A 22,785-nucleotide genomic window follows, 5' to 3' on the forward strand; every position below is an offset into this window, starting at 1 on the left:
TTACTGTCTCAGACTCAGGGTCCTCACCCTGGGATAAGGACACACCTACCAGAATCTCCTTGCTGGGTGATGATGAGGATCAAAAACAAAATACATGAAAATGCTCTGAAGGGCACAGCATGCTAAGTAAATTAAGTTAAAGATTATTTTTTAAAATAAGATTTTTTACTATCAAAAAATAACCAATTGTCCTTTCATAATCCAAGAAAGCCAAGTAATTTTTAAGTAGTACTTTTTAAAAAACATTTTTTAGTTGTAGATGGACACAATACCTTTATTTATTTATTTTTATGTGGTATCAAGGACTGAACCCAGTGCCTCACACATGCTAGGCAAGCACTCTACCACTGAGCTATAACCCCAACCCTAAGTATTACTTTTAAGTAAGTGTTTTAAAGATTTGGATGTTCAGAATGTAACATCACAGGCTTCTCTAACAGATTCTCTAGGGTTATATTAAAATATTCAAAGAAAATGTACATTTGAAAGCTGTTATTTGGTCATACAGTGAGATTTGCCTTTGCTATAAACCAATCATTTCAGAGGTTCAAATCTGTTTAAAAATCCAAAATGAAAGCCCAAAATGAAGGGATGACTTTTGCCAATGCAGTTCTAGAACTTTCCATGTCAGGTTCTCTTAGCAGAAGCTCTAAGCCCAAAAGCAGAGAAGGGGCTTCCAAGAAGAGAAAGGATATAGAAATAGGGTCCATTAAGCCTTCAACAGATAACCACATCTATGTAATATATCCTTAACATGTAGGGATAATACAAGAATTGATAGCACACAAGAGACAAGCGATGCTTAGAGATTTAATTACTTCCCCATCTGTAAAATGGGGATAAGAATTTCCTCTGTGCAACAGACTTATTAAATGATGACATTTAAAATGCTCTTTTGTACCTGGAGCACAGAAGTATCTAACAAATCAGAGTTAGTAAAAGCAGAGTATTTTAGTCATCTTTGGTCCTAAGCTAAACACCATGTTCTTTTAAACAGCATTTACACTAAAAGCTCCTCCAAAAGAATTTACAACATAAGTAGATATAAGCGGGTATTCTACTCCCTGGTGAAGGCAGCAGAGGCAGGGAAACAATAACACTTACTTATCCAGTTTCGGACATTGAGGAAACTTTGCTCATTCGTCAGATCAAAAAGTAGAAGAAAACCCATAGCATCTCTGAAGAATGCTGTTGTCAAACTACGAAACCTAGGATCATAAAAAACAGATTGGTCACCTAAACCACAGCCCCATTCCTGAAATATAAGCTGCTAGCAATGCCCTCAGCCTCTTTACAAAAGCTCCTCAATAACAAATCTTATGATGCCATTCCAAAAGTGCATAGGACCAGCATTTACCACTTATATAAGTTCATGTGTTAGCAGTCCATGTGATTTGAAAACCTAGCCTGCTGGACGGATTTAAGGAGAACTAGCTCATGATCTCTCAATCTCAGCCAAGAATTTATTGTATAATTACTAGCTAATTAAGCCGAAAGCAAAAATGCTTGCTGTGTAAGTTTTCCTTCTGTGAAAGCTTGACTTGACATTACAAAATGTTCCGTGATCTTTTAATTCCCTTATCTCTGATAATGTTTCTTTGCTTTAAGGTGGGAATGATATTCCCTACTCTTTCTTGGTACTCTGCCTTGTTCCAAGGCTTTATCCCACTATCTATCCTCTCTTCTTCTAACAGTTTCTTCTCACCTTGATTATATATACGACAAGCCTGTAACTGACAGGCAGGCTCCAGGGAAGGAAACATTGGTATAAATTCATCATCTAATCAGCAATGTTAGGTTTTTCTCAAACATTTTAACCAATTGTTTACAAGAATTCATTATTTAGAGATACATACCAAAAGAGTTGCAAATGAAATAATACAATATCTCAACTTTGATTCCAAATAATGTGGGAGGAAGGAGTGAGAAGTGCTCATGGGCGTACAAGAAATAAGACTGGCCACAATTTGATAACTGCTTAAACTGAATAACAGGTATCTGGGTTCATTGTACTAGCCTCTCTACTTTTTGTACATGCTTGAAGTTTTTCATGATAAAATGTTAAAAATAAATAAATAAAATCATTCAAGGAGACTGTGAGATAAAACAGGCTGTACCTAACTAAAACAACCTTAGATCAAGATGTCATGTGGTTTATTTTAGTCAAGTAACCTCTGACCACACAAATTAATTCCAACCAGATTTTCCACTAGATTTCCACCATTAGGTAATAATGCATGTAACTCTGTAACTTTCTTATGGTTGAGTAACAGCAACAGTACATGAAGAAAAGTGTACAAGTCTTAAAAAAAAATAATGAAAGAAAAAGTCCTCAAGTAAGAAGGTCCAATTTGAAAAGGATTCATTTTTCCTTGGTACTTGTATAAAATAATGCCACCATTATCATCTCAGACTAATAAATTTACAGCTAAATTGGTAGCATATCTTATCCAGGTGCAAATCAGCTAATTGGCTGGCTTCCCCTGCTCAGGTCACTGTGTCAAGAGTGTAGCTGTCTCCTTCCTCCAGTCAGGAGCACATAACTGAAGACTGCATACCTCTCCTGCCCAGCTGTGTCCCATAACTGCAGGTGAATTCTCTGGCCTCTGCCAATGGCTCCATCTGGCCCATTGGCTCTGTACACCTAAAATAGCAAAGTAAAAGAGAAAAGAACTTCTGAGATAAGTTAACTCTTCTTGTCTTGCCTTTCTACTCAGTACAAATCCCCAAAGCATCTAAACTTCTCAAGAGAATCCCATCTAGAATATAAGCATGATGGCATTTTATATCAAATAATTGCATTTGGATAACACAATAATTTTTATTAAAATATATGCATTACAAACTTTAGAAGTATATTATACAAATAGAAAGAGCTCCAATTACCAGATTAAAAATACATGTATATGTTATAAAATGTGCAAATAATATAAAAATTTACATAAAGCAATAATCAACTTACCTTTCCCCAAAATTCCTTCAGATCACTAGTTTCAAGAAATATTGCCTTTCTATGGCTTTTCTATGTCCCGTGTTTTTATATATATATATATTTTTTTAGTTGTCAATGGACCTTTATTTTATTTATTTATATGGGGTACTGAGAATTGAACCCAGTGCCTCACACATGCTAAGCAAGCGTTCTACCTGTGAGCTACCACCCCAGCCTCCCGACCCCCACTGTCCCATCTTTTAAAATGTTCTTAAAACAATTTTATAGGAAGCATTTTGGAACATCAAGGAAAGGACCTCCACAAAGCTCCACCATAAAAGTGGTAAAAATTGTAGCAAAAATTGTCAAAATCAACTTTTACAAAATCTGGAAAGTAACAATAGCTTGCAACATTAGGAGAATCATTTATTCATGAAAAATAGGCAAATCTGGGTAAAAACAGTGAGCTCTAATTTGCCCTATTCCTATCCCACTCATCTGAGTTCTGTAGTTGCATTAAAAACCAACAAATGCAGGCTGGGGTTGTGGCTCAGTGGTAGAGTGCTCGTCTTGCACATATGAGGCCCTGGGTTCGATCCTCAGCACTACATAAAGATAAATAAAGGTATTGTGTCCATCTACAACTAAAAAAAAAAAAAAAAAAAACACCAACAAAGGCACAATTACAGTAGCTGTGGAAACCCTTAGCCCAGCAGTGAGCCCATAGATAAGGGAGGTGGAACAGGTTTGGAGCTCCCTACAAGCCCCATCTTCAGAGAATTTTCTGGAAGCTTCCAAAAAAGCTCCATCCTTAAGTCTTGTCTCCATCAGTCCACACTCAGAAAATTACTCAATAATTACAGCTATATCTCTATAGTCGTTCTTAAAAATAATCAGCAGTAATTATAACACACAGCTACCAGGGGTAGCATTATCAGTTGAGGCAAACAAAAGTCTAATCAAAAACATGTTAAAAAGAAAAAAGAGGGCTGGAGATGTGGCTCAAGCGGTAGCGCGCTCGCCTGGCATGCATACGGCCCGGGTTGGATCCTCAGCTCTACATACAAACAAAGATGTTGTGTCCACCGAAAACTAATTAAAAAAAAAAAGAAAAGAAAAGAAAAGAAAAGGAGATTTCCACAGGGAGATTTTTTTTAAATCTCCAAAATATTGCTTGGAACTTGCAAGGCCAATTGTGTGCAAGACTGAACAGATGCCCAGGAAAGACCTAAAAAGGTCCTAATCTCTCACCTCTGACTGACCTTGAGGTTCTTCTCAAGGAGGAAGTAAAGCATAAGTCACAGAATACATGAACAGTAAAAACAAGAAATCCAAGAGGGAATGAGAGGCTGATTTCTAGAATTGCCACATCATACAATTTTAAATGTCCAATTTTTGACAAAATTATAAGACAAACACAGAAACAGGAAAGTATAACTCATACACAGGGGAAAAATAGCCAGTCAAAACTGTTCCTCAGGAAGCTCAGTTGTCAAAGACAAAGACTTTAAATCTGCCATTTGAAATAAGTTCAAAAAACTAAAGGAAACCATGACTGAAGAATGAAAAAAAAAAAAAAAAGAGCATTAGAACAATGACTTTTAAGAAAATAGCAATAAAGAGAAAGATATAAAAACAGAAGTAAATAGAAATTCTGGAGTTGAAAATGTAATTACTGGGGCTGGGATGTAGCTCATGGGTAGAGCACCTGCCCAGCATGCACAAAGCCCTAGGTTTGTTCCCTAGCACTGAAAAAAAGAGGTAGGCGGGGAAGAAACAAAGAGGAAAAAACGAGGAAGGAGGAAGGAAAGATGAATGGGGAGAAGGAGAGGGAGGGAGAATGAAGGAAGGAAGTTCATGAGAAGGGCTCAACAGCAGATGTGAACTAACAAAAGAATAATCAATAAATTTAAATATAGGTCGATTAAGATTATCCAGTCTAAGAACAGAAAAACAGAATGAAGAAAAATAAAAAGCATCTCAGAAACCTGTGGCTTTTAAAGTGAAAAAAAAAAAAAAAAAAAACCTATCCAACCAAGAATTCTATATCCTGCACAGCTAATCATCTAAAACTAAAGGAGAAATCAAGACTTTCCAAACAAAATAGAAAATGCCCTACAAGAAAAATACTAAAGACAGTTCTTGAGATTGAGCTAGGAAGACAGTAGATAATAATTCAAATCCATAAAAAGAAATAAAGAATACCAGTAAAGGTAATTACATAAGTAAATATGAAAGAAACTGCAAATACATTTTTGTTTGTAACTCTTTTCTTCCATCTGATTAAAATACAACTGTATTTGACATTAATTCTGAATCTGTGTTGATGGGCATGCAGTGTATAAAGGTAATTTGCATGACAACAGCAGAAAGAAGGAGAGAAAGTGAAACTAAATAAGATCAAAGATCTGTATAGTATTGAAGATACCTTAATAGTCATAAAAACGACATCGTTAAAAATTATGATGACAACTCTAATACCCAGAGGAATTAAAGAGAAAATAACAATATAGAGTAAAAAAATGAAAAGGAAATTAAAATGGTACACTAGTCAATATCTACTGAACACAAAATAAAGAGTCATAGAGAAATAGAGAGACAAAAAGAAGACTTGGGCTGAGGATGTGGCTCAAGCGGTAACCCGCTTGCCTGGCATGTGTGGGGCGCTGGATTCGATCCTCAACACCACAGAAAAAATAAAATAAAGATGTTGTGTCCACCAAAAACTGAAAAAAAAAAATTCTCTCTCTCTTCTCTCTCTCTCTCTCTCTCTCTCTAAAACAAAAAAAAAGAAGACTTAAAACATAGAAAACAAGCAGCAAAATGGCAAACATAAATTCTACTTTATCAGTAATTACATTCAATGCAAATGGATTAAAAGCTCAAAATAAGTGGCAGAGATTGACAGAACAGATTTTAAAAATATCAAGTTATGGGGCTCGGGATGTGGCTCAAGCGGTAGCGCGCTCGCTTGGCATGCGTGAGGCCCGGGTTCCATCCTCAGCACCACATACAGACAAAGATGTTGTGTCCGTCCACCGATAACTAAAAAATAAAATATTAAAAATTTTCTCTCTCTCTCCCTCACTCCCTCTCTCTTTAAAAAAAAATATCCAGTTATATACTACTACAAGAAACACACTTTGCATTCCATAACACAACGTGGTTATAAGTAAAAGGCTGGGTAAAAAATATGGCATGCAAACAGTAGGCAAAAGAGAGCTGGAGTGACAATAATAATTTCAGACAGAAGAGATGTTAGAACCAAAATTGTTATTAGAGATAAAGAAAGATATTTAATAATGATATAAGGCTCAACCCATCAAGAAGATAAAGGAATGAGAAAAACAGGCAACTGAACAATAATACTTAAATACTTCAGTACTGCATTTTAAATCCTAGAATAATTAGGAAAGTCAATGAGGAAATAGAATACTTGAATAACACTGTAAATCAACTAGATATAACAGACAGCTATAAACCATTTGACTCACCCAACAACAGAAAAATAAACTTTCTTTTCAGATACACATGAAACATTCTCAAGGACAGACGGACCATATGTTAGGCCATAAAACAAGTTTCAGTAAACTCAAAACGACTGAAATTATACCAAGTATGTTCTCCAACCACAATGGAATAGAATTAGATATCAAGAATATAGCAAATTTTGCAAATATGTAGAAATTAAACTGCCCTCTCTTAAATAACCAAGGAATCAAAGAAGAACTATGAGGGATACTATAAAATACTTTGAGATGAATGAAAATGAAAACAAAGCATCAAAAACTTATTGAATAAAAAATAAACTAAAGGTCAGTGAAGGAGTCGACTGGGGCTTAAAGCTGTGTGTGTGTGTGTTATAACAAATTTATAAGTAAAATGGATTTAGCTCTTACATTTAGGTCCCTAATCCACTCTGAGTTAACTGTGTATATGGTGAAAGCAGGGGTTCACAGTCACTCTTTTGCATGTGACTACTCAGTTACAGCAACATCATTTGTTTAAAAGATTATTCTCTTCCCACTTGAATGGTCTTGATAGCCTAGGTAAAAACGAATTGGTTGTAAATATAAAAGTTTATTTCTATACTCTTAATTCTACTGTATTCATCTATATCTCTAACCTGCTGCTAATACCACACTATTTTAATTACTGTAGCTTTATAGGAAGTCTTGAAATTAGGGAGTATGAGTCCTTCAATTCAATTCTTTTTCAAGATTGTTTTGGATATCTGGCAATTCCATTCAAATTTTAGAATTAGCTTTGCAATTTCTATAAAGAAGCCAGCTGGAATTCTGATAGGGATTGAACTAAATTTATGGATCAGTTTGAAGAATATTGCCATCTGCACAATATAAAGTCTTCTGATCCATGAACATGGAATTGTTTCCCATTCATTTTGATCTTTTAAAATTTATTTCAGGGCTGGGGATGTGGCTCAAGCAGTAGCGTGCTCGCCTGGCATGTGTGCGGCTCGGGTTCGATCCTCAACACCACTTACAAACAAAGATGTTGTGTCCGCCGAAAACTAAAAAATAAATATTAAAAATCCTCTCTCTCTCTCTCTCTCTCTCTCTCCCTCTCTCACTCTCTCTTTAAAATAAAATAAAATTTCTTTCAACAATATTTTGAAGCTTTCATAGTATTCATTTTGCACTTCCGTTTTAAATTTATTCTTAAATATTTGAATTTTTAGATGCTATTATAAATTGTTTTTTAACTTTCATTTTCCAATTGTTCATGTGAAATACATAGAAATATAATTTATGTCAACTAATCTTTATTACTGCATGAGAACTTGTTTAGTAGTTCTAATAGTCTTTTTGTTTGGTATATATTTGTTCCTCAGGATTTCTATATACAAGATCGTGTTATTTGCTATTTTATTTCTTCCTTTCCAATTGGATATGTTTTCTTTTTCTTGACTAACTGCCTGAGCAAGAACCTCCAATAAATGTTGAATAGAAGTGATGAGAGAGGACATCCTTGCATTCAGATATTCACCAAGTATATACTAAAAGCCATGGGAGGCCTTTATCAGGTTGAAAACATTCCTTTAATTCCTAATTTGATGCGTACTTTTATCATGAAATGGTATTGTATATTTATCCTATGTCTGCTGAAATGACCATGTGGTTTTATTTATTTATTCTCTTAATATAGTGTATTACATTAATTGATTTTTATGTGGCAAACCATCCTTACCGTTCTTGTGATAAATTCCACTTAGTCATGATATTTAATCCTTTTTAAATGTTGCTGGACTGTGTTTGCTAGTATTTTGCTGTGTATATTCAGAAGGGACTTCATTCTGTAGTTTTTTCCCCACCCTCAGAATGTCTTTTTGATTTTGGAATCAGGGCAATATTGGCCTCATGAAATGAGTTGGGAAGGTTTCCACCTTTTTTATATTCTAGAAGAGTTTGGGAAGGAGTGGTTCTTCTTTAAGCGTTTGATAAAATTCATCAGTGAACTTGTTTGAGCCTGGACAATTTCTTTGTGGGAAACTGTAATTCAATCACCTTATTGGTTACAAGTCTACTTAAGATACCTAAGTTGGTTTCAGTTATTTGTGTGTAGAAATTTCTCCATTTCTTCTATATTATCTAATTTGTTGGCATACTGTTGTTTATAATATTTCTTCACAAACTTTTTATTTATATAAGATTGGTAGAGTTGTCCTTTCATTTATTATTTTAGGAATTTAGCTGATCTTTTCAAGAAAAAGATCATTTATTTATTTCCACTGTAATCTTTTTCTTTTGTTTCTTTTTCGGTACCAGGGACTGAACCCATGGGTGCTTAACTGCTTAACCACAGAGCCACATCCCCAGCCCTTTTTATTTTGAGACAGATCTCACAAAGTTACCTAGGGCCTCACTAAGTTGCTGAGGCCAGCTTTGAACTCGTGACCCTCCTGACTCAGCCTCCCTAGTTGCTGTGATTATAGGACTGCTCCATTGCTTCATCCAGCTCCACGCTAATCTTTATTATTCATTCCACCCTGCTTGCTTTTGGCTTAGCTTACTCCTTTGTTTCTGGTTTCTTAAGGTAGAAGGTAAAATTACTGATGAGATATTTTTATCAATATATGTATTTTAAGTTATAAATTTCCTCCTTAGAAATGTTTTAGCTTTTATTCTTTTTCTACTTATAATTGATATTTATAAACATATTTATAATGCACAACATAGAAGTAATCATATGTTATGTATTCATATAATGCAGGTAAGAATGGTTAGAACCAAATAGAAATATAACCAGTGTTGGTGAGAATGTGGTGGAACTGGAACCCTCATATATTGGCTGTTAAGAATACAAAATGGTGTAGAACCTTTGAAAGAATATAGACATCCCTAAGATTAAACATAGTTATCATATGGCCAAAAATCCTACTTGTAGGCATATTTCCAAGAGAATTTAAAACATATACCCACTTGAAAAACATTGAATATTAATGTTAATAGAAGCATTATACATAATAGCTAAAGAGAAACATCTAAAATGTCCATCAATAGGTCAATGGAATACTATGCAGACATAAAATGGAATGAGGTAACTGACACACACCACAAGAACAAACCTTGAAAACATTGTGCTAAGTGTAGAAATCCAGATATAAAGGCCCACATATTACATGACTCTGTTATTTAATACATCCAGAATATGCAAATCCAAAGAGATACATAGTGGCCACTGGGCAGAAGGAATGAGGAGAGAGTACTCACAGGTATGGGATTTCTAAATTTAAATAGTTGTGATGGTTATACAACTCTGAATATGCTTAAAAATATTGAAATCTACACTTCAAATACATGAATTTTGCTTACAAAGCTTTACATATCAATAAATCTATTTTTAAACAAAGTTATGACAATTAATTATCAAAACTTTTCACATACATATACAGTCGTGCCTCGGTATCTGCAGGCATTGGTTTCCAGGACCCTCAAAAATACCAAAAGCCACAAATGCTCAGTCTATCATATAAAATGGTGTAGTATCTACACAGAACCCACACATATTGTCCCAAATACATAAATCATCTCTACATTATTTATAATGCCCAATACAAAATTAATGCTATGAAATACAATTGCCATACTGTATTATTGAGACAATAATGACAAGAAAAAAGTCTGTTCATGTGTAGCAGAGACAGGATCACTGCAGGCTGAGCTACACAGTACCAAGCTGGGCTTGGCTGAATCTGCAGATGCAGAACCTGTAACTATGAAATTAATTATACGTCAACACTAAAAATCAAATTAGGATCCTATTCTTACCCAGTGGTTCTTTAAGTCTTTCTGGTTATAAAGAAAACAACCTACAGTGGGTAAAAGGAAATGAATGCTTCTGTCCTGGCAGCCAGGGACCCTGTAGCTCCTCGGACAGAACATGTTCCATGGAAGGGCTCTTGTTATTAATCTCCTGACAACTTGATCTGATTCATGGTAACTGGATTTTTTTCAGCAAGAAATGTAGTACATGGCCATCTTCCCTATTCTGCAACTGTGACACGGTGACCTCCTACTTTCCCTTCCACCCCTAAAATAACTTTCAGTCCTATGATCCCATACATATATATATACACACACATACATATATGAATTTTGCTTATTATATACATATATGCATATGTGCATATGTATACACAAATGTATATATGTGTTTGTATATATGTATATATTAAACCGCTCCCCTCATCATTAGGCAGAACATCACGTTCACCACTAGCCTTTCCCACTCCTACTCTAATCTCACCCTCCTGGTCACAGAGATGTGTTTCACCCCTTAATGTGCCACATGGAATTTCTGAGGCTTTAATTAAGATAAATGCCATTTAAAATGATAAGTTAAGAGGTTGTGAGGGGAAAGGGGGGGAAAACAAGGGAGAGAATTGAACAACAGCAGATGAGGTAGAGAGGGAAGATGGGAGGGGAGGGGAGCGGGGATAGTAGGGGATAGGAAAGGCAGCAGAATACAACAGTCACTAATATGGCATTATGTAAAATTGTGAATGTGTAACTGATGTGATTCTGCAATTTGTATTTGGGGTAAATATGGGAGTTCATAACTCACTTGAATCAAATGTATGAAAGATGATATGTCATGAGCTTTGTAATGTTTTGAACAACCAGTAAAAAAATAAAATAAAATAAAATGATAAGTTACCAAAGGTGTGATACACCTACAAAACAGGGGTATGCGGGCAGAGCGGTTGGCAGGGTTTCCAAAGGTAGACAAAAAACTTGGTGGAGTTTTCCAGGTAAGGTACAGGCCAAAAGAGAACCAAGGGAGAATTTGAAAAAAAAAAAAACTGTTCATTTTTACTTTGTCTCCTTGTTTTCTATGCATCCTTCAGCAGAGCCTTTTCAATCCTGTTGCCTAGATTAAGTGTAACACACTTTCATAGGCACCCTTTAATTTTAGATCCTGACTTTTGTTCTCCTAATTCCTATGAAGGAAAACTAAACAGGCAAATGTTACTCAGAGATTATATTTTTATACAGAAGAATATAGGACTTACCACTCTCTTTTCCCTAAAATCGATGCCCACTGTCGTGATAAATTTGGAATTAAATTTACCATCTGTGTACTGGTAAAGTACACTGGTCTTCCCTACTCCAGAGTCTCCCAAAGCTAAAAACTTGATGAGGTAATCATAATCTCCATCAGACATAATGAAGCACTCAGTGATTCACCTGAAAAATATAAACAAATGAATATTTATTAAAGTCTATTAGAAAACATTAAGTTATCCATTAACAAAGTGGCCACTTAATATTCAGTTCAACAGGGACTGGGGTTGTGGCTCAGTGGTAGAGCGCTTGCCTGGCATGTGTGAGGCCCTGGGTTCAATCCTCAGCACCACATATAAATAAACAAATAAAGTAAAAACTCCATTGGCAACTATTTTTAAAACATATTTTAAAAAAAAATTCAGTTCAACAAGTGCTTCTATATAGAACCTATGTGTCTAGGCATTCGGTGAAGAGAGGGTTACATAGTGTTCACTTTCCCTGAGGACCTAATAGTTCACTAAATGAGATGCTACTGAAATAGTAAATAACAGTTTAGTTTTCATTTAACATACATATTATAGTACCAATGAGAATTATAATCAGTAATAAGAAAATAGAGCAAGAACTGATAAGAGAAAGGAGGAAGGACAATGTTTTAAGGTATCATAGAAATTCTTAGAGTGCAAGTGGTTTCAAGTCTCCCTCTTTTTCAGTTTTCTAGTGCTAGATCACTAGCTTTTCTTTTAATTTTGACAACTAAGCAATTTCATTTATCCTATTCATTTTTATATGTTATTAAAGTTCCTTCAAAGACATTGCTAATTCATAAGTAAAATTTGAGTCGTAGCTCCTTTATGCCTTATTAACATATACTATTTACTAAATCAGAATTCTTGGAATATTACTGCTTACTGAGTTTCATATTGTGGCTATTAGTACTCAGATACCACAGATCTGTAGCTAAAGGCTTATTTACCTACACCTACACCTGATATTCTAACAAAAACTGCTGAAAATCCAGTTTCTCAGTACTGACTAAAATAAAAGTCCACCTTAAAGAAGAAAATTTTGTTTGTACCAGCAATACCTAACCATGGTTGTTTTGGGTCCTTTACCATCATCGTTTTGCATTATTTGTTTTTTTATCTTCTAAATAGATGTCAATCCAAAATACTAGTCCAACTAGAAATGAATTGTCTCCCTGGGAAAGGTCTATTTATTTTTATCCCTGTATTTCTAATGCCAATAAACTCTCCTGAAAAATCAGAAAAATAACCAGCTATCCCATTACCACTGACAACTCTACCTTCCCATTTAAATGCACATATTTACCCATCCACACACATGCCAGACACCCTCTATTTTCTCTCATTGTCCTTTCCACAAAGGCCCATATTCTGAAACTTTGCTGTAATACTCAATGCTTTCTAGAGGTTTGTTTCTATAGATATATAATATTAGTAAAATCTCAGGCAAGGACATTTTCTGATTTTCAAGATTGCCTCCCCCAACCCATCCTCAACTTAACAACTTACCTTATGCTCAAAAATCCTAATGTTGATACCTAAGATTCACTGCAAGGTACTTCCTCAGAGAGCCTTAGTGCAGATCTGGGACCTCACATCTTAGACATGACTGACCAGTGGATAAGGGCAGAGCCTCTACAAACATTCATAGTACTGTTTGCACACTATACAGGGTGGCACTTTACCAAGGAGAGCTTCCCATGTTAATAGCTTCTGTATGCAGGTGTGGGTGACCAGTATTAATGACATGCAACAGAAGTCCTCTCTAAAAGATGACTACTTGAGTATAAACATCTCAACAAGGCCTATCATAGCACCTCACTTAGTTCCAAGTTATTCAGAAATAAAACCTAAGAATTAAAAGCAGGTCCAGATAACACTTAGGCATTTGAGAACGGGGGCAAAGTTGGAGGTCCCCTCAAATTGAAGCAGAAAGCAGCTCCAATCTTACAATAAGAATGTAAAAGAAGACACACTGTGGCTACCTTATTTCCTCTTTTAATTTGGAAAAATTGGTCATTTCTATGTTTTTATATCAATTAAGACGGGAGAAAAGTTTGCTACCAATAGAATCAATATTCTAGAACTTTCTAAACCCATTTGAGTGGAATTCAAAGACTTGGATGAAACTATTTCTGCTCTACCAATAATTAAATGTGTTTAGTTTCCATAGGTGAAAAATCATATGGGTAAGTCTGCTAATGATCTTTGAGTTTTCTACTCATGATAAAATACTAACCAAGGCATCATTCAGGAAAAACTAACAAAGTTCCACAAATAGAAGATTTAGATACCATCAACATTAATCATAGTTTGCACTTTTCAGACTGCAAATGCCTGTTTTTTTCAATTTGAAAATAAATACTCAGACCTTTGACTCTCTGGGTTTGGCTTTCTAATCCTAAAGAAAGAAAATAGGTGTTTGATGAGTATGTAAAGACCAGGGCCAAGGAAAAATGCAGGAAAAAGAAAACCAAAATAATGTGATCTGAGTTTGGTTCTCTAAAGATAACACAGAACCCAGAAAGGTTGACTGGTGTGCACAGCCTAGAACTTTGCTCTCCTGATTGACAGGGCAATGTCTATCCTACCCAAAGCTTCATGTTGGTTGCTCCTTTTCTTCCTAAGGCATACTGGGCTTAAAAGTGGGCAGTGGTATGATATCTTATAAGTAAGAAACACATGGAGTCAAGCAAAACTGATTCTGAATCCCAAACCTTCCATCTACCAACTACTTGGATGTCTCTGAGCCGTAGATATCTAGGTTTCCATTCTACAAAAAAAGGAAGCTATCACCGACTACCTGAAGGCTGAAGGAGATACCGTTTGTGGTATGCTCAGAACAACACTTAGTATATACTAGTTCTCAGTAAGTGTTGGCTCACTCCCTTCCTATTCTGGACATCAGTCTGGCTCTGAAGACCCAGAAGAATTTCTAAAACTGGCTCTGGTCACCTCAAAACATACTTTTCTAGCATAAAAGATTAGTTTATTTGTTCAGGGTAGTTTGCTGAGCCAATAAGGATCATTTTCAAATGAATTCTGATCTTTTTGTGGCTGCTTCTAACCATTTACAACTTATTTTAAATAAATACCTCTATTTCAGAAGAGTTTGATCAACTTAAAAACAAATTCAAATTCATATAAAATACTCTCATCCATTTTAGTAAGCTTATATTTGTTCAAAAGAATTTGATGGGTTTATATTAATTTGGATTAATTTAAAGGGCCAAATTAAAGTGGTTCTAAAAACTTTTGGGGGACAGGAGCAGGAGGTGCCAGGGATTGAACCCAGGTGTATTTAACCACTAAACTACGTCCATATCCTTTTTTATTTTGAGACAGGGTTTCGCTAAGTTGCTTAGTGTCTTGCCAAGTTGCTGAGACTGGGTTTGAACTTAGATCCTCCTGCTTCAGCTTCCCAGGTCACTGGGATTGCAGGCGTGGGCCACTGTGCCTTGCAATTTGGCACAATTCTTGGTTTGCCTGTCCACGTCTTGGCATGGGCTCAAAGCCAATGCACAGCAGAGAGAGGAAATAATGAAAGTTAAAAGCAAAGACTCTAGGACCAAACTCCCTAGATTCAAATGCCATTGTATAACTTTGGAAAACTTATTTAACCTCTTTTGCCTCAGGTTTCTCATCTGTAAAATGGGAGTGATATCCTATTTACTAATTATTCTTTATTAAATTCATTTTTTACATAAAAGTACACAAATTTATGGGGTAACCTGTGCTGTTTGGATACATGTATATACACTGCATAATGTTTAAACCAAGATAAATATATCTATCTCCTCAAATATTTATTATTTCTTTCTAGTGAAAACATTTTTAAAAATCCTCTCATCTGGCTTTTTGAAATATATAGCACATTGTTGTTATCTATGTTCACTCTACTATGCAATAGCTCACCAGAACTTCCTATTCCTATCTAACTGCGACTTGATACTCATTGATCAACCTCTCCCCAGCCTTTGGTAACTGCCATTCTGCTCCCAGTTTGTAGGAAACCGACCATCTTACATTCCACATGAGTAAGATCATTGGTACTTGCCATCAGGTGCCTGGCTTAACATAACTCCTCCAGTTCCATCCATGTTGTTGCAAATGACAGGATTTCACTCTTTTTTATGGCTGAACAGTAATCCATTATATGTATATGCTACATTTTCTTTATTCTCTTAATTCGAACATACATATGGATTCTTATTTTAACTTCTTTAAAATTGGGGTGCATTTTATACTTCACAGTCTTACAATGCAAGACAGTTTGCAACTGCTCTTTTAAATCAGGTGTCCCTGGAAATACAGTTATGTGGAAAACCTTCCATTAGCATCTTCTAGCAAGATCAAGAAAGTTCCACCAACACATTTTGATGAAGCACAATAGTTAAGCTATCTCCGAGAACTGTTGTAAGGATCGGGTTATTATTAAGGTTTAGAACAGTGCCTGGCACACAGTGAGTCTGTGTAAATATTAGCTCTATCAACAGCAGCATCTAGCACTCTAGCTTCCATGGGTCAACATGCAGGCAATATTCCTTCCTTTCCTAGAACCATAAGAAAGTACACTGAGTTCCTAAAAAGTGAAAAAAATAGAAAATAATGACCTGTTAAAAGCATTTGAACCTGAGGTAACACATTGGTTACCTTGAGGAAATAATGTCTAAATACCTTAAGGAAATTTCTTCGAGGGACCCCAGTTTGGGACACACGAAAGACTTTCTCCTTCAGCTCACTTCTGTCTCTCCTCCTTACACAAATATTTTTCCAAAGTGCTCTCCACCCTCATTCTCATCAGACTAACAATAGAAAGCAAGGAACACCCACTTCCTCAACATGTTCTGTGTGGTGATAGTTGCCTGGTGAGAGAAAGTCAGGGATCTTCTTCCTTATTTAAAAAATAAAATACATCTTAATAGTTTTTCAGGGAATAAGAAGAAAATGACTTCAAATAAGAGGAAAGGAGAAATATCTCTCTCTCTCTCTCTCTCTCTCTCTCTCTCTCTCTCACACACACACACACACACACACACACACACACTCAAATTCTCCATGAGGCTTCATGTTAAAGTCAATCACAGAATCCAACCTTAAGTTCTTCTATCATTAGGCAGAATCATTCTAAACTACACTAGGTAGACCAGCTACTTTTTGAAAGATAAATTTTCCCTCACTTGCCTATGTTAGTGGAGAGAATAAAAGAAGGGGGAGAGATAATATTAACTGAAATGCTACCATTTGTCATAAATGATACTCTAGACAAATAGTACTCTAGACATACAGAATTTTATTTTATCTGATCATCACCCTTAAAGATAATTTAATGTTTGTACAAGATTTACACCACCTAATGATGATGTGTTCTCAGTGTGATGACATGTAGGTTTGGGTTCAAATTCTAACTCCTTTATTCTGTATAATCTGGTCCAAGTTCTTTAAATTAAGCTCCATTCTTTCAGCTGTAAAATGGAGTTGACAACATTAATAACCTTGCTAGATTGTTTTAAAGACTAAGTGAGATAATCCACCGAAAAAATTTAAGCACGTTGCTTACCCTGTGTTTTCAGTCATTGAAACTTAGTATTAGGTAACTTAACAACTTCAGAAAAAATCATAGAAAGAAATTATATTTAGGTGCCATTACTTTTGGGGTCTCTATCCATCAAAAAAGTTACTTTGGTATTCTAATATCTGAATTTTTTGTTGTGGTGGTGGTTGTTTAACCTTTATTTTATTTATTTATTTTTATGTGGTGCTGAGGATTGAACCCAAGAGCTGGGTGTTTTCTCCAGTTGAATGCTCTATGTCCTCACAGAGGAGGAAACAGGCCCAGAGAAGGAAAATGAATAGTCTGAAACAAACCAGCTAAGTTAGCAAAGGTGCTGAGCTAGGTTCCAAGTCTCCAAAAATTCCCAATCCTTATTTTTTTTTAAAGTGTCCAATCATTTTCTAATATATTTTGCTTTGTCTGTATTCTTTCCTTCAGGGCTAGAAAACTTCATTTTAGTTGCTTTTAATCAGGAATTAAAAGCTATCGGTATGAATGTAATGTACTCCTCTATTGTGATCTATGTAAGAAATAATAAAAAAAATAAATAATAAAATAATTTTTTTAAAAAAAGCTATCAGAAGTGCCAGCAGCTATAATGACAAACAGTTTTACGACTGAAGTTTGGACTCAGAGATGTTGGCATGAGGGATCTGCACATCTGCTCTTGTAGGCCTTCTATCAAAATGCCCTCCTTCTGCCAGGTTCCCCCAAAGAAAAAAATTATAAATAGGAGATTTGCTATTTAAAAAAAAAAAGCAATATTTTTTAAAGTGACTCTTCAGAATCATCTCCCATAATTTTTTTTTTTTAGTTTTTCATTATATCTTCAAAAGATTTTATTAAGAAATTAAGTCTCCTAATTCTTTCTTTCTTTATTTTTTATTCTAATTTGTTATATATGACAGCAGAATGCATTACAATTAATATTACACATATAGAGCACAATTTTCGGTAAGTCCTTGTCTGTGCATTCTTTCCTATGGTTCCAAAATGAGTGGAATTCAAAGAATTCAGAAAAAACAGAAAACATGAAAACAGAAAAATCATGAAAGCTTCACTTCCATGTAGATTTGCTCAGACTTTAGCTTTCTCCTCTTAAAGCAAGATTATTTTCCCTGGTACTGCCTCAACTTTTCTATAAAGATACATCCTCTGGTCCTCTCACTCATGTGTTCATTCAACAAATATTTATTGAATACCCATTATGCACTTGGTTACAGGGTACAGTGGGGAGTCAAGGCAGTTACCCTGAACATAAAAAAGTATCTTTTCCACCTCAGACCTTACACTTTAGCAGCATCCCAATTTTAATTCTCTCAGTGACTCTACCTGCCTTTCAGTTTTCAAAGAAGCCAATCCTCATGAATGTGTGGAACTTCTCTCACAAACAGTGCAACACAACAGCCATGTTCATACCCCCACATGGCTTTTTCCCTGCAGACACATGCACACATCACATGTCTGGCACAAATGTGAAGATATGAAAGGAATAAATACACAAAGCTCAACAGAGAACAAAAAGAAGTTTTTAGAAAGAGAAGCACAAAGCCAGGCAAAGTGGTGCACACCTAATCCCAGCAACTTGAAAGGCTGAGGCAGCAGAATTGTGAATCCCTTAGCAATTTAGGGTGTCTCAAAAAATAACAAGTGCTGGGGATATAACTCAGTACCACAGAGTGGGGGTGAAGAGGGAGGAAGAGAAAAAGAAACATGGGATATATTGTAAAGAATTTTGGTACCTGAAATGTTTTGAATATTTTAAGATGGTTAATCAAATACCACAGTGTTCCTCTGTAATTTAGGGACTTCACTTTCCCCAGCCCAAAATCCCAAAATGCTTTTTTTTTTTTAATTGTCTGTTTGTTTTTGGTTTTTTGACTGAGGATATTGAAATTAAGGGCACTTTACCACTGAGCTAGTCCTTAGTCCTATTTTTTTTTTCTTTTCTTTTCTTTTTTTTTTTTTTCTTTTGCACTTTAGGGCCTTGCTAAGTTGCTGAGGCTGGCCTTGAATTTGTCTGTATTCCTCCTGCCTCAGCCTTCAGAGTCACTGGGATTACAGGCATGTGTCACTAGCTCATGTGCCACTGTGACCAGCTCCAAAATGATTTTTATGAAGATATAGGAATGTGTAAATATAGGTATTACTCAGGTAACAGAACATTAGCATGTTTGAGAACTATATTGCCACATGTTCTTTTATACAATTAATGTTCCTTATCTAGGGATTCATTCAGGGAAAAAAATGTTCACCTGGGCTGGGGATGTGGCTCAAGCTGTAGCGCGCTCACCTGGCATGCATGCAACCCGGGTTCGATCCTCAGCACCACATACAAACAAAGATGTTGTGTCCGCCGAAAACTAAAAAATAAATATTAAAAAATTCTCTCTCTTTCTCTTTAAAAAAAAAATGTCCACCTACCAATGACTGTCATAGGAATATAAGTTTTATCAGTGTTTTTATGTTTAATGTTAAAAAGCATTGACTTTTCTTTTTTGTTTATTTTATGATGTCACTATTGACCCATCTTGGTGTTCTGAGGGGATACATAAAATAAACACAGCAGACAAGGCAAGAAAAGTCACATGGAGTAAGGCAGGATAAGAATCATTTTATAATGTGTGAAGAGATGAGCTGGGACAACTTGTTTACCAAATGAGCCCTGTCTACAACTCTCTTAAGACCACACAAATCCTACACCCTGAGGTGAAACAGAGCTACTTTCACTACAAAAGCAATACACACACTACCCTACAGCAGGGACCTCCCACTTCCACAAGAAACAGCTGTGTCCTCTGTGCATAATTCGGTTCTAGATGTAAGTAGATATGCTTCTAACCTCCTGGATAGGTCCAGAGTAGAACATGAGAGAAGACAGACAAAGATTGACATCTTGTTTGTGCAAAAATCTCAGGCAGAAAGAAGTAAGTGGAAATATAACAGCTTTGAGAAGTAGAAAGAAATTGGAATCTGGCTTTTTTTGGTCTCCTGATTGAAAGATGAGTTTGATCTTATCCAAATTGATAATATGAGAATACAACTAGATTTTTTTTTTCAAGTGAACCATTTTATTCAATCATGTCAAGGAAGCATCTGAAATACAAATTCAAAATAATTCAGGCCCATGTTGAAAATAGTGCCCTGATAGTTTCCAGAATGTTACTCAAAAATATAGAACACTTAATGACTTTGAGTGTCATCCTTGCACAGGGGCCATGTTAATACTCTCTTTATCATTCCATTTTTAGTATATGCACTGCAAAGCAGGCACTGCAACTAGATTTTAACTGCATTATGTATTCACCTATAACTTGTGATTTATAAACGTATTCTCATAAATGCAGTATTTTATAGTAATATCAGAGATCCATCCTTGACATTGAAAAGAGCTATTCATGGCTGAAAACGGACGGGATCTAAATTTGGAAATCACTTGATTAAATATTTATTAAATCAAGGTACCTGCTCCATAAAAATACTCAGTTTTCTCCATGTAAATGAGGTAAAAAGACTAAATTTGGCAGATGTTGATATTCCAACATCACAATTCTTTTCAGAGAAAAAATACTCTGCAAACAGTAGTGAATGAAATAGAAATCTCCACATGCTGTGAGGACCTTCAAACATATCCTCATTTGTAAAAGTTTCCTCCAGGCATTCATAAATTCTGTACAAGTATTAAAGAGAAAGACCAAGATGAAGAAAAAACAAACAGTCCCAATCTAGGAGTCAGCCTACTATTTCTAAAATGTCCCTCCCTTCAGTGGGTGACCAATGAAACCCAGTAAGAAAGTAATATGAGCTGCACTATGTCAGGAAAGGCCAGGCACCAGAACAATTCCTGAAAGTCGGAGATGTTCTGGAAGACCATTGCCAATGGCTCCAGGAAGATAATAGCTTTCCTTTTAATTTATGGAAACCATTGACTCATTTACTGAGAAATCATAACTTGTGGCCCAAGCTTCTTTTAGGATCAGAAGATGAATGCTTATGGGGATTTAGGAAAAGTAAATTTACCAAAACACTGGGTGCTGTAGCACTTTAACTTGTGACAAGTACCTCTTGCTTTATAGAGAAACAGGAAAAAAAGCTCTCAATGTGTCATTTAAAAATATAGACAATACAGTGGGAATGGGAGGGGTTATTTGATTTGCTGAGTAATATCTCAAATAATGTGAAAGCAACTCCATCATGGACACAAACATACATCACTGCAATGGAATGAGCAACCCACAGCCAAGTGTACCTTGAAGGACACCATGAAGCTGGGTGGTCTCCAAGAATTTGATTAAAAAATACAAAAGGTGTAAGGAGCTCTCCCAATCAGTGGCTGCTTTTTGTGGGCACTCAGAGGACAGTGAAACGTAGACTTTGGAGTCAGGGTTTTCTAAATTCAAAAAGCAGGACCCCACTAACTAATGGTATAAAGGGAGCAGCAAAATGCCAGGTTGGGGATGAATAAATCATGGCTATTCATATGAGTACAATAGATAGGGCCTGAACATGATCTTCCAGCCTTAAGCCTGATATTTTTCCTGTTATACCTTAAGAATGACACTGAAATATTATAAAACTCTCAAAGAAAAGAGTAAAAGTATTTTCTAAAAAAAAAAAAAAAAAAAAAATGGAAAAGGAGGAGTAACTTAAACTACCCAGAAGGTGGGATATCTTCAAGTTAAGAGAGGGAATTCTGCTATTAACAGGCTCTGAAGAGGTACAATGTGTGCCCATTAAGTTGCAGTGCCAGCAAATCTCTGGGCCCGACTCAAAGGCAGAAGGATTAGAAATGGTAGCACTGCCACTGTGGCCAGGATAGAGAGGCTTTCTACCCAGGAAACACTCAAAGGACTTAAAGTCGGAAAGAGGATTTCCAAGATTCTAAAACACACAACACCTTTCTATTTTTGACTTAAAAAATGCAATTGGGGCTTCCAACAAGACTAATCCTCTGACAGCAGGAAATGTGCTATGAAGGCCTTGTACACACCCACCTGGCTCTCCTCTTGCAACCCACCTGCCTCAGGTTTTTCATATGCTGCAACACAGGACAGACCTTGATCTGGGAAATACACCAACTCAAGAAGCAACCCTTCATTTTGTGAAGAAGCAATGACACTTCTTTCATTCTAAGAAAAACTTATGACTTAGAAGATGCAAGAGCTACCCAAACAATAAAACAATTAGTCAAATAGGCCTGAGTTAGCAGTAACTGGAGGGAGGCTCAAATTTATTATTGATTTTTTTAAAAAATGAGAATGAGTGTTCTGTATTTATTCACTCCATCCAGAAATTTGTCTAGAATATATAATACTCTGCCTTTCCAGACCCAACCACTGACACACCAGGGTGATGTCTTCACTGTCGTCTTATAAGACGAGAATGATCTCTACAGTGGGCTATGATCATCAAACAAAAGGAACAAACCATTCTTTACTTTTCGGTGATGAGATGTGCTATAAGCTCACAGATAGGACCATAAATGCTAAGGGCTCCTGTCCCACATACCCTACTCCAAAGATTAAGTTGATACATTGGTTTGACACAGAGATACTTGCAAAGGATCCAAAATGCACCAAGTATTGCTTCACACCTCCCTTGCCTACCCCACACCCTCACCAACCACATCAGAGCAGGTCTGTTCTCTGTCCTCAGTACATTGGTGGCTTACTGAAGCACACAGGACTTACATCTCTTTCAGATGATTTTTATTCCTACAGACAAACATCTGCCCTACCACACCCT

The 22,785-nt window shown here is 35.9% G+C and overlaps 1 protein-coding gene and 1 non-coding gene across 6 annotated transcripts in view; both read right to left on the reverse strand.

Annotated features, from left to right (window-relative positions):
• The window catches only part of Rab27a (RAB27A, member RAS oncogene family), an 81,835-nt gene that overhangs the window by 20,760 nt on the left and 38,290 nt on the right, over window positions 1-22,785 (reverse strand). For 4 of the 5 annotated variants that reach the window (XM_076848590.2, XM_076848589.2, XM_076848592.2 and 1 more), the window contains exons 2-4: window positions 11,466-11,640; window positions 2,559-2,644; window positions 1,105-1,208 (exon numbers count right to left, since the gene is read on the reverse strand). In XM_076848590.2, the coding sequence (XP_076704705.1) occupies window positions 1,105-1,208; window positions 2,559-2,644; window positions 11,466-11,618 (343 nt within the window). In that variant the 5' untranslated portion in view covers window positions 11,619-11,640. Of the gene's footprint in view, window positions 1-1,104; window positions 1,209-2,558; window positions 2,645-11,465; window positions 11,641-16,163; window positions 16,223-22,785 lie in introns of those variants that run through there. The other variant, XM_076848591.2, reaches the window with a different exon arrangement.
• Window positions 20,209-20,312, reverse strand: LOC143395996 (U6 spliceosomal RNA). The gene has a single exon (XR_013090897.1). It is a non-coding gene; the product is annotated as a U6 spliceosomal RNA (small nuclear RNA).

This window comes from Callospermophilus lateralis, chromosome 3, assembly GCF_048772815.1.
Source record: "Callospermophilus lateralis isolate mCalLat2 chromosome 3, mCalLat2.hap1, whole genome shotgun sequence".
NCBI lineage: Eukaryota > Metazoa > Chordata > Mammalia > Rodentia > Sciuridae > Callospermophilus > Callospermophilus lateralis.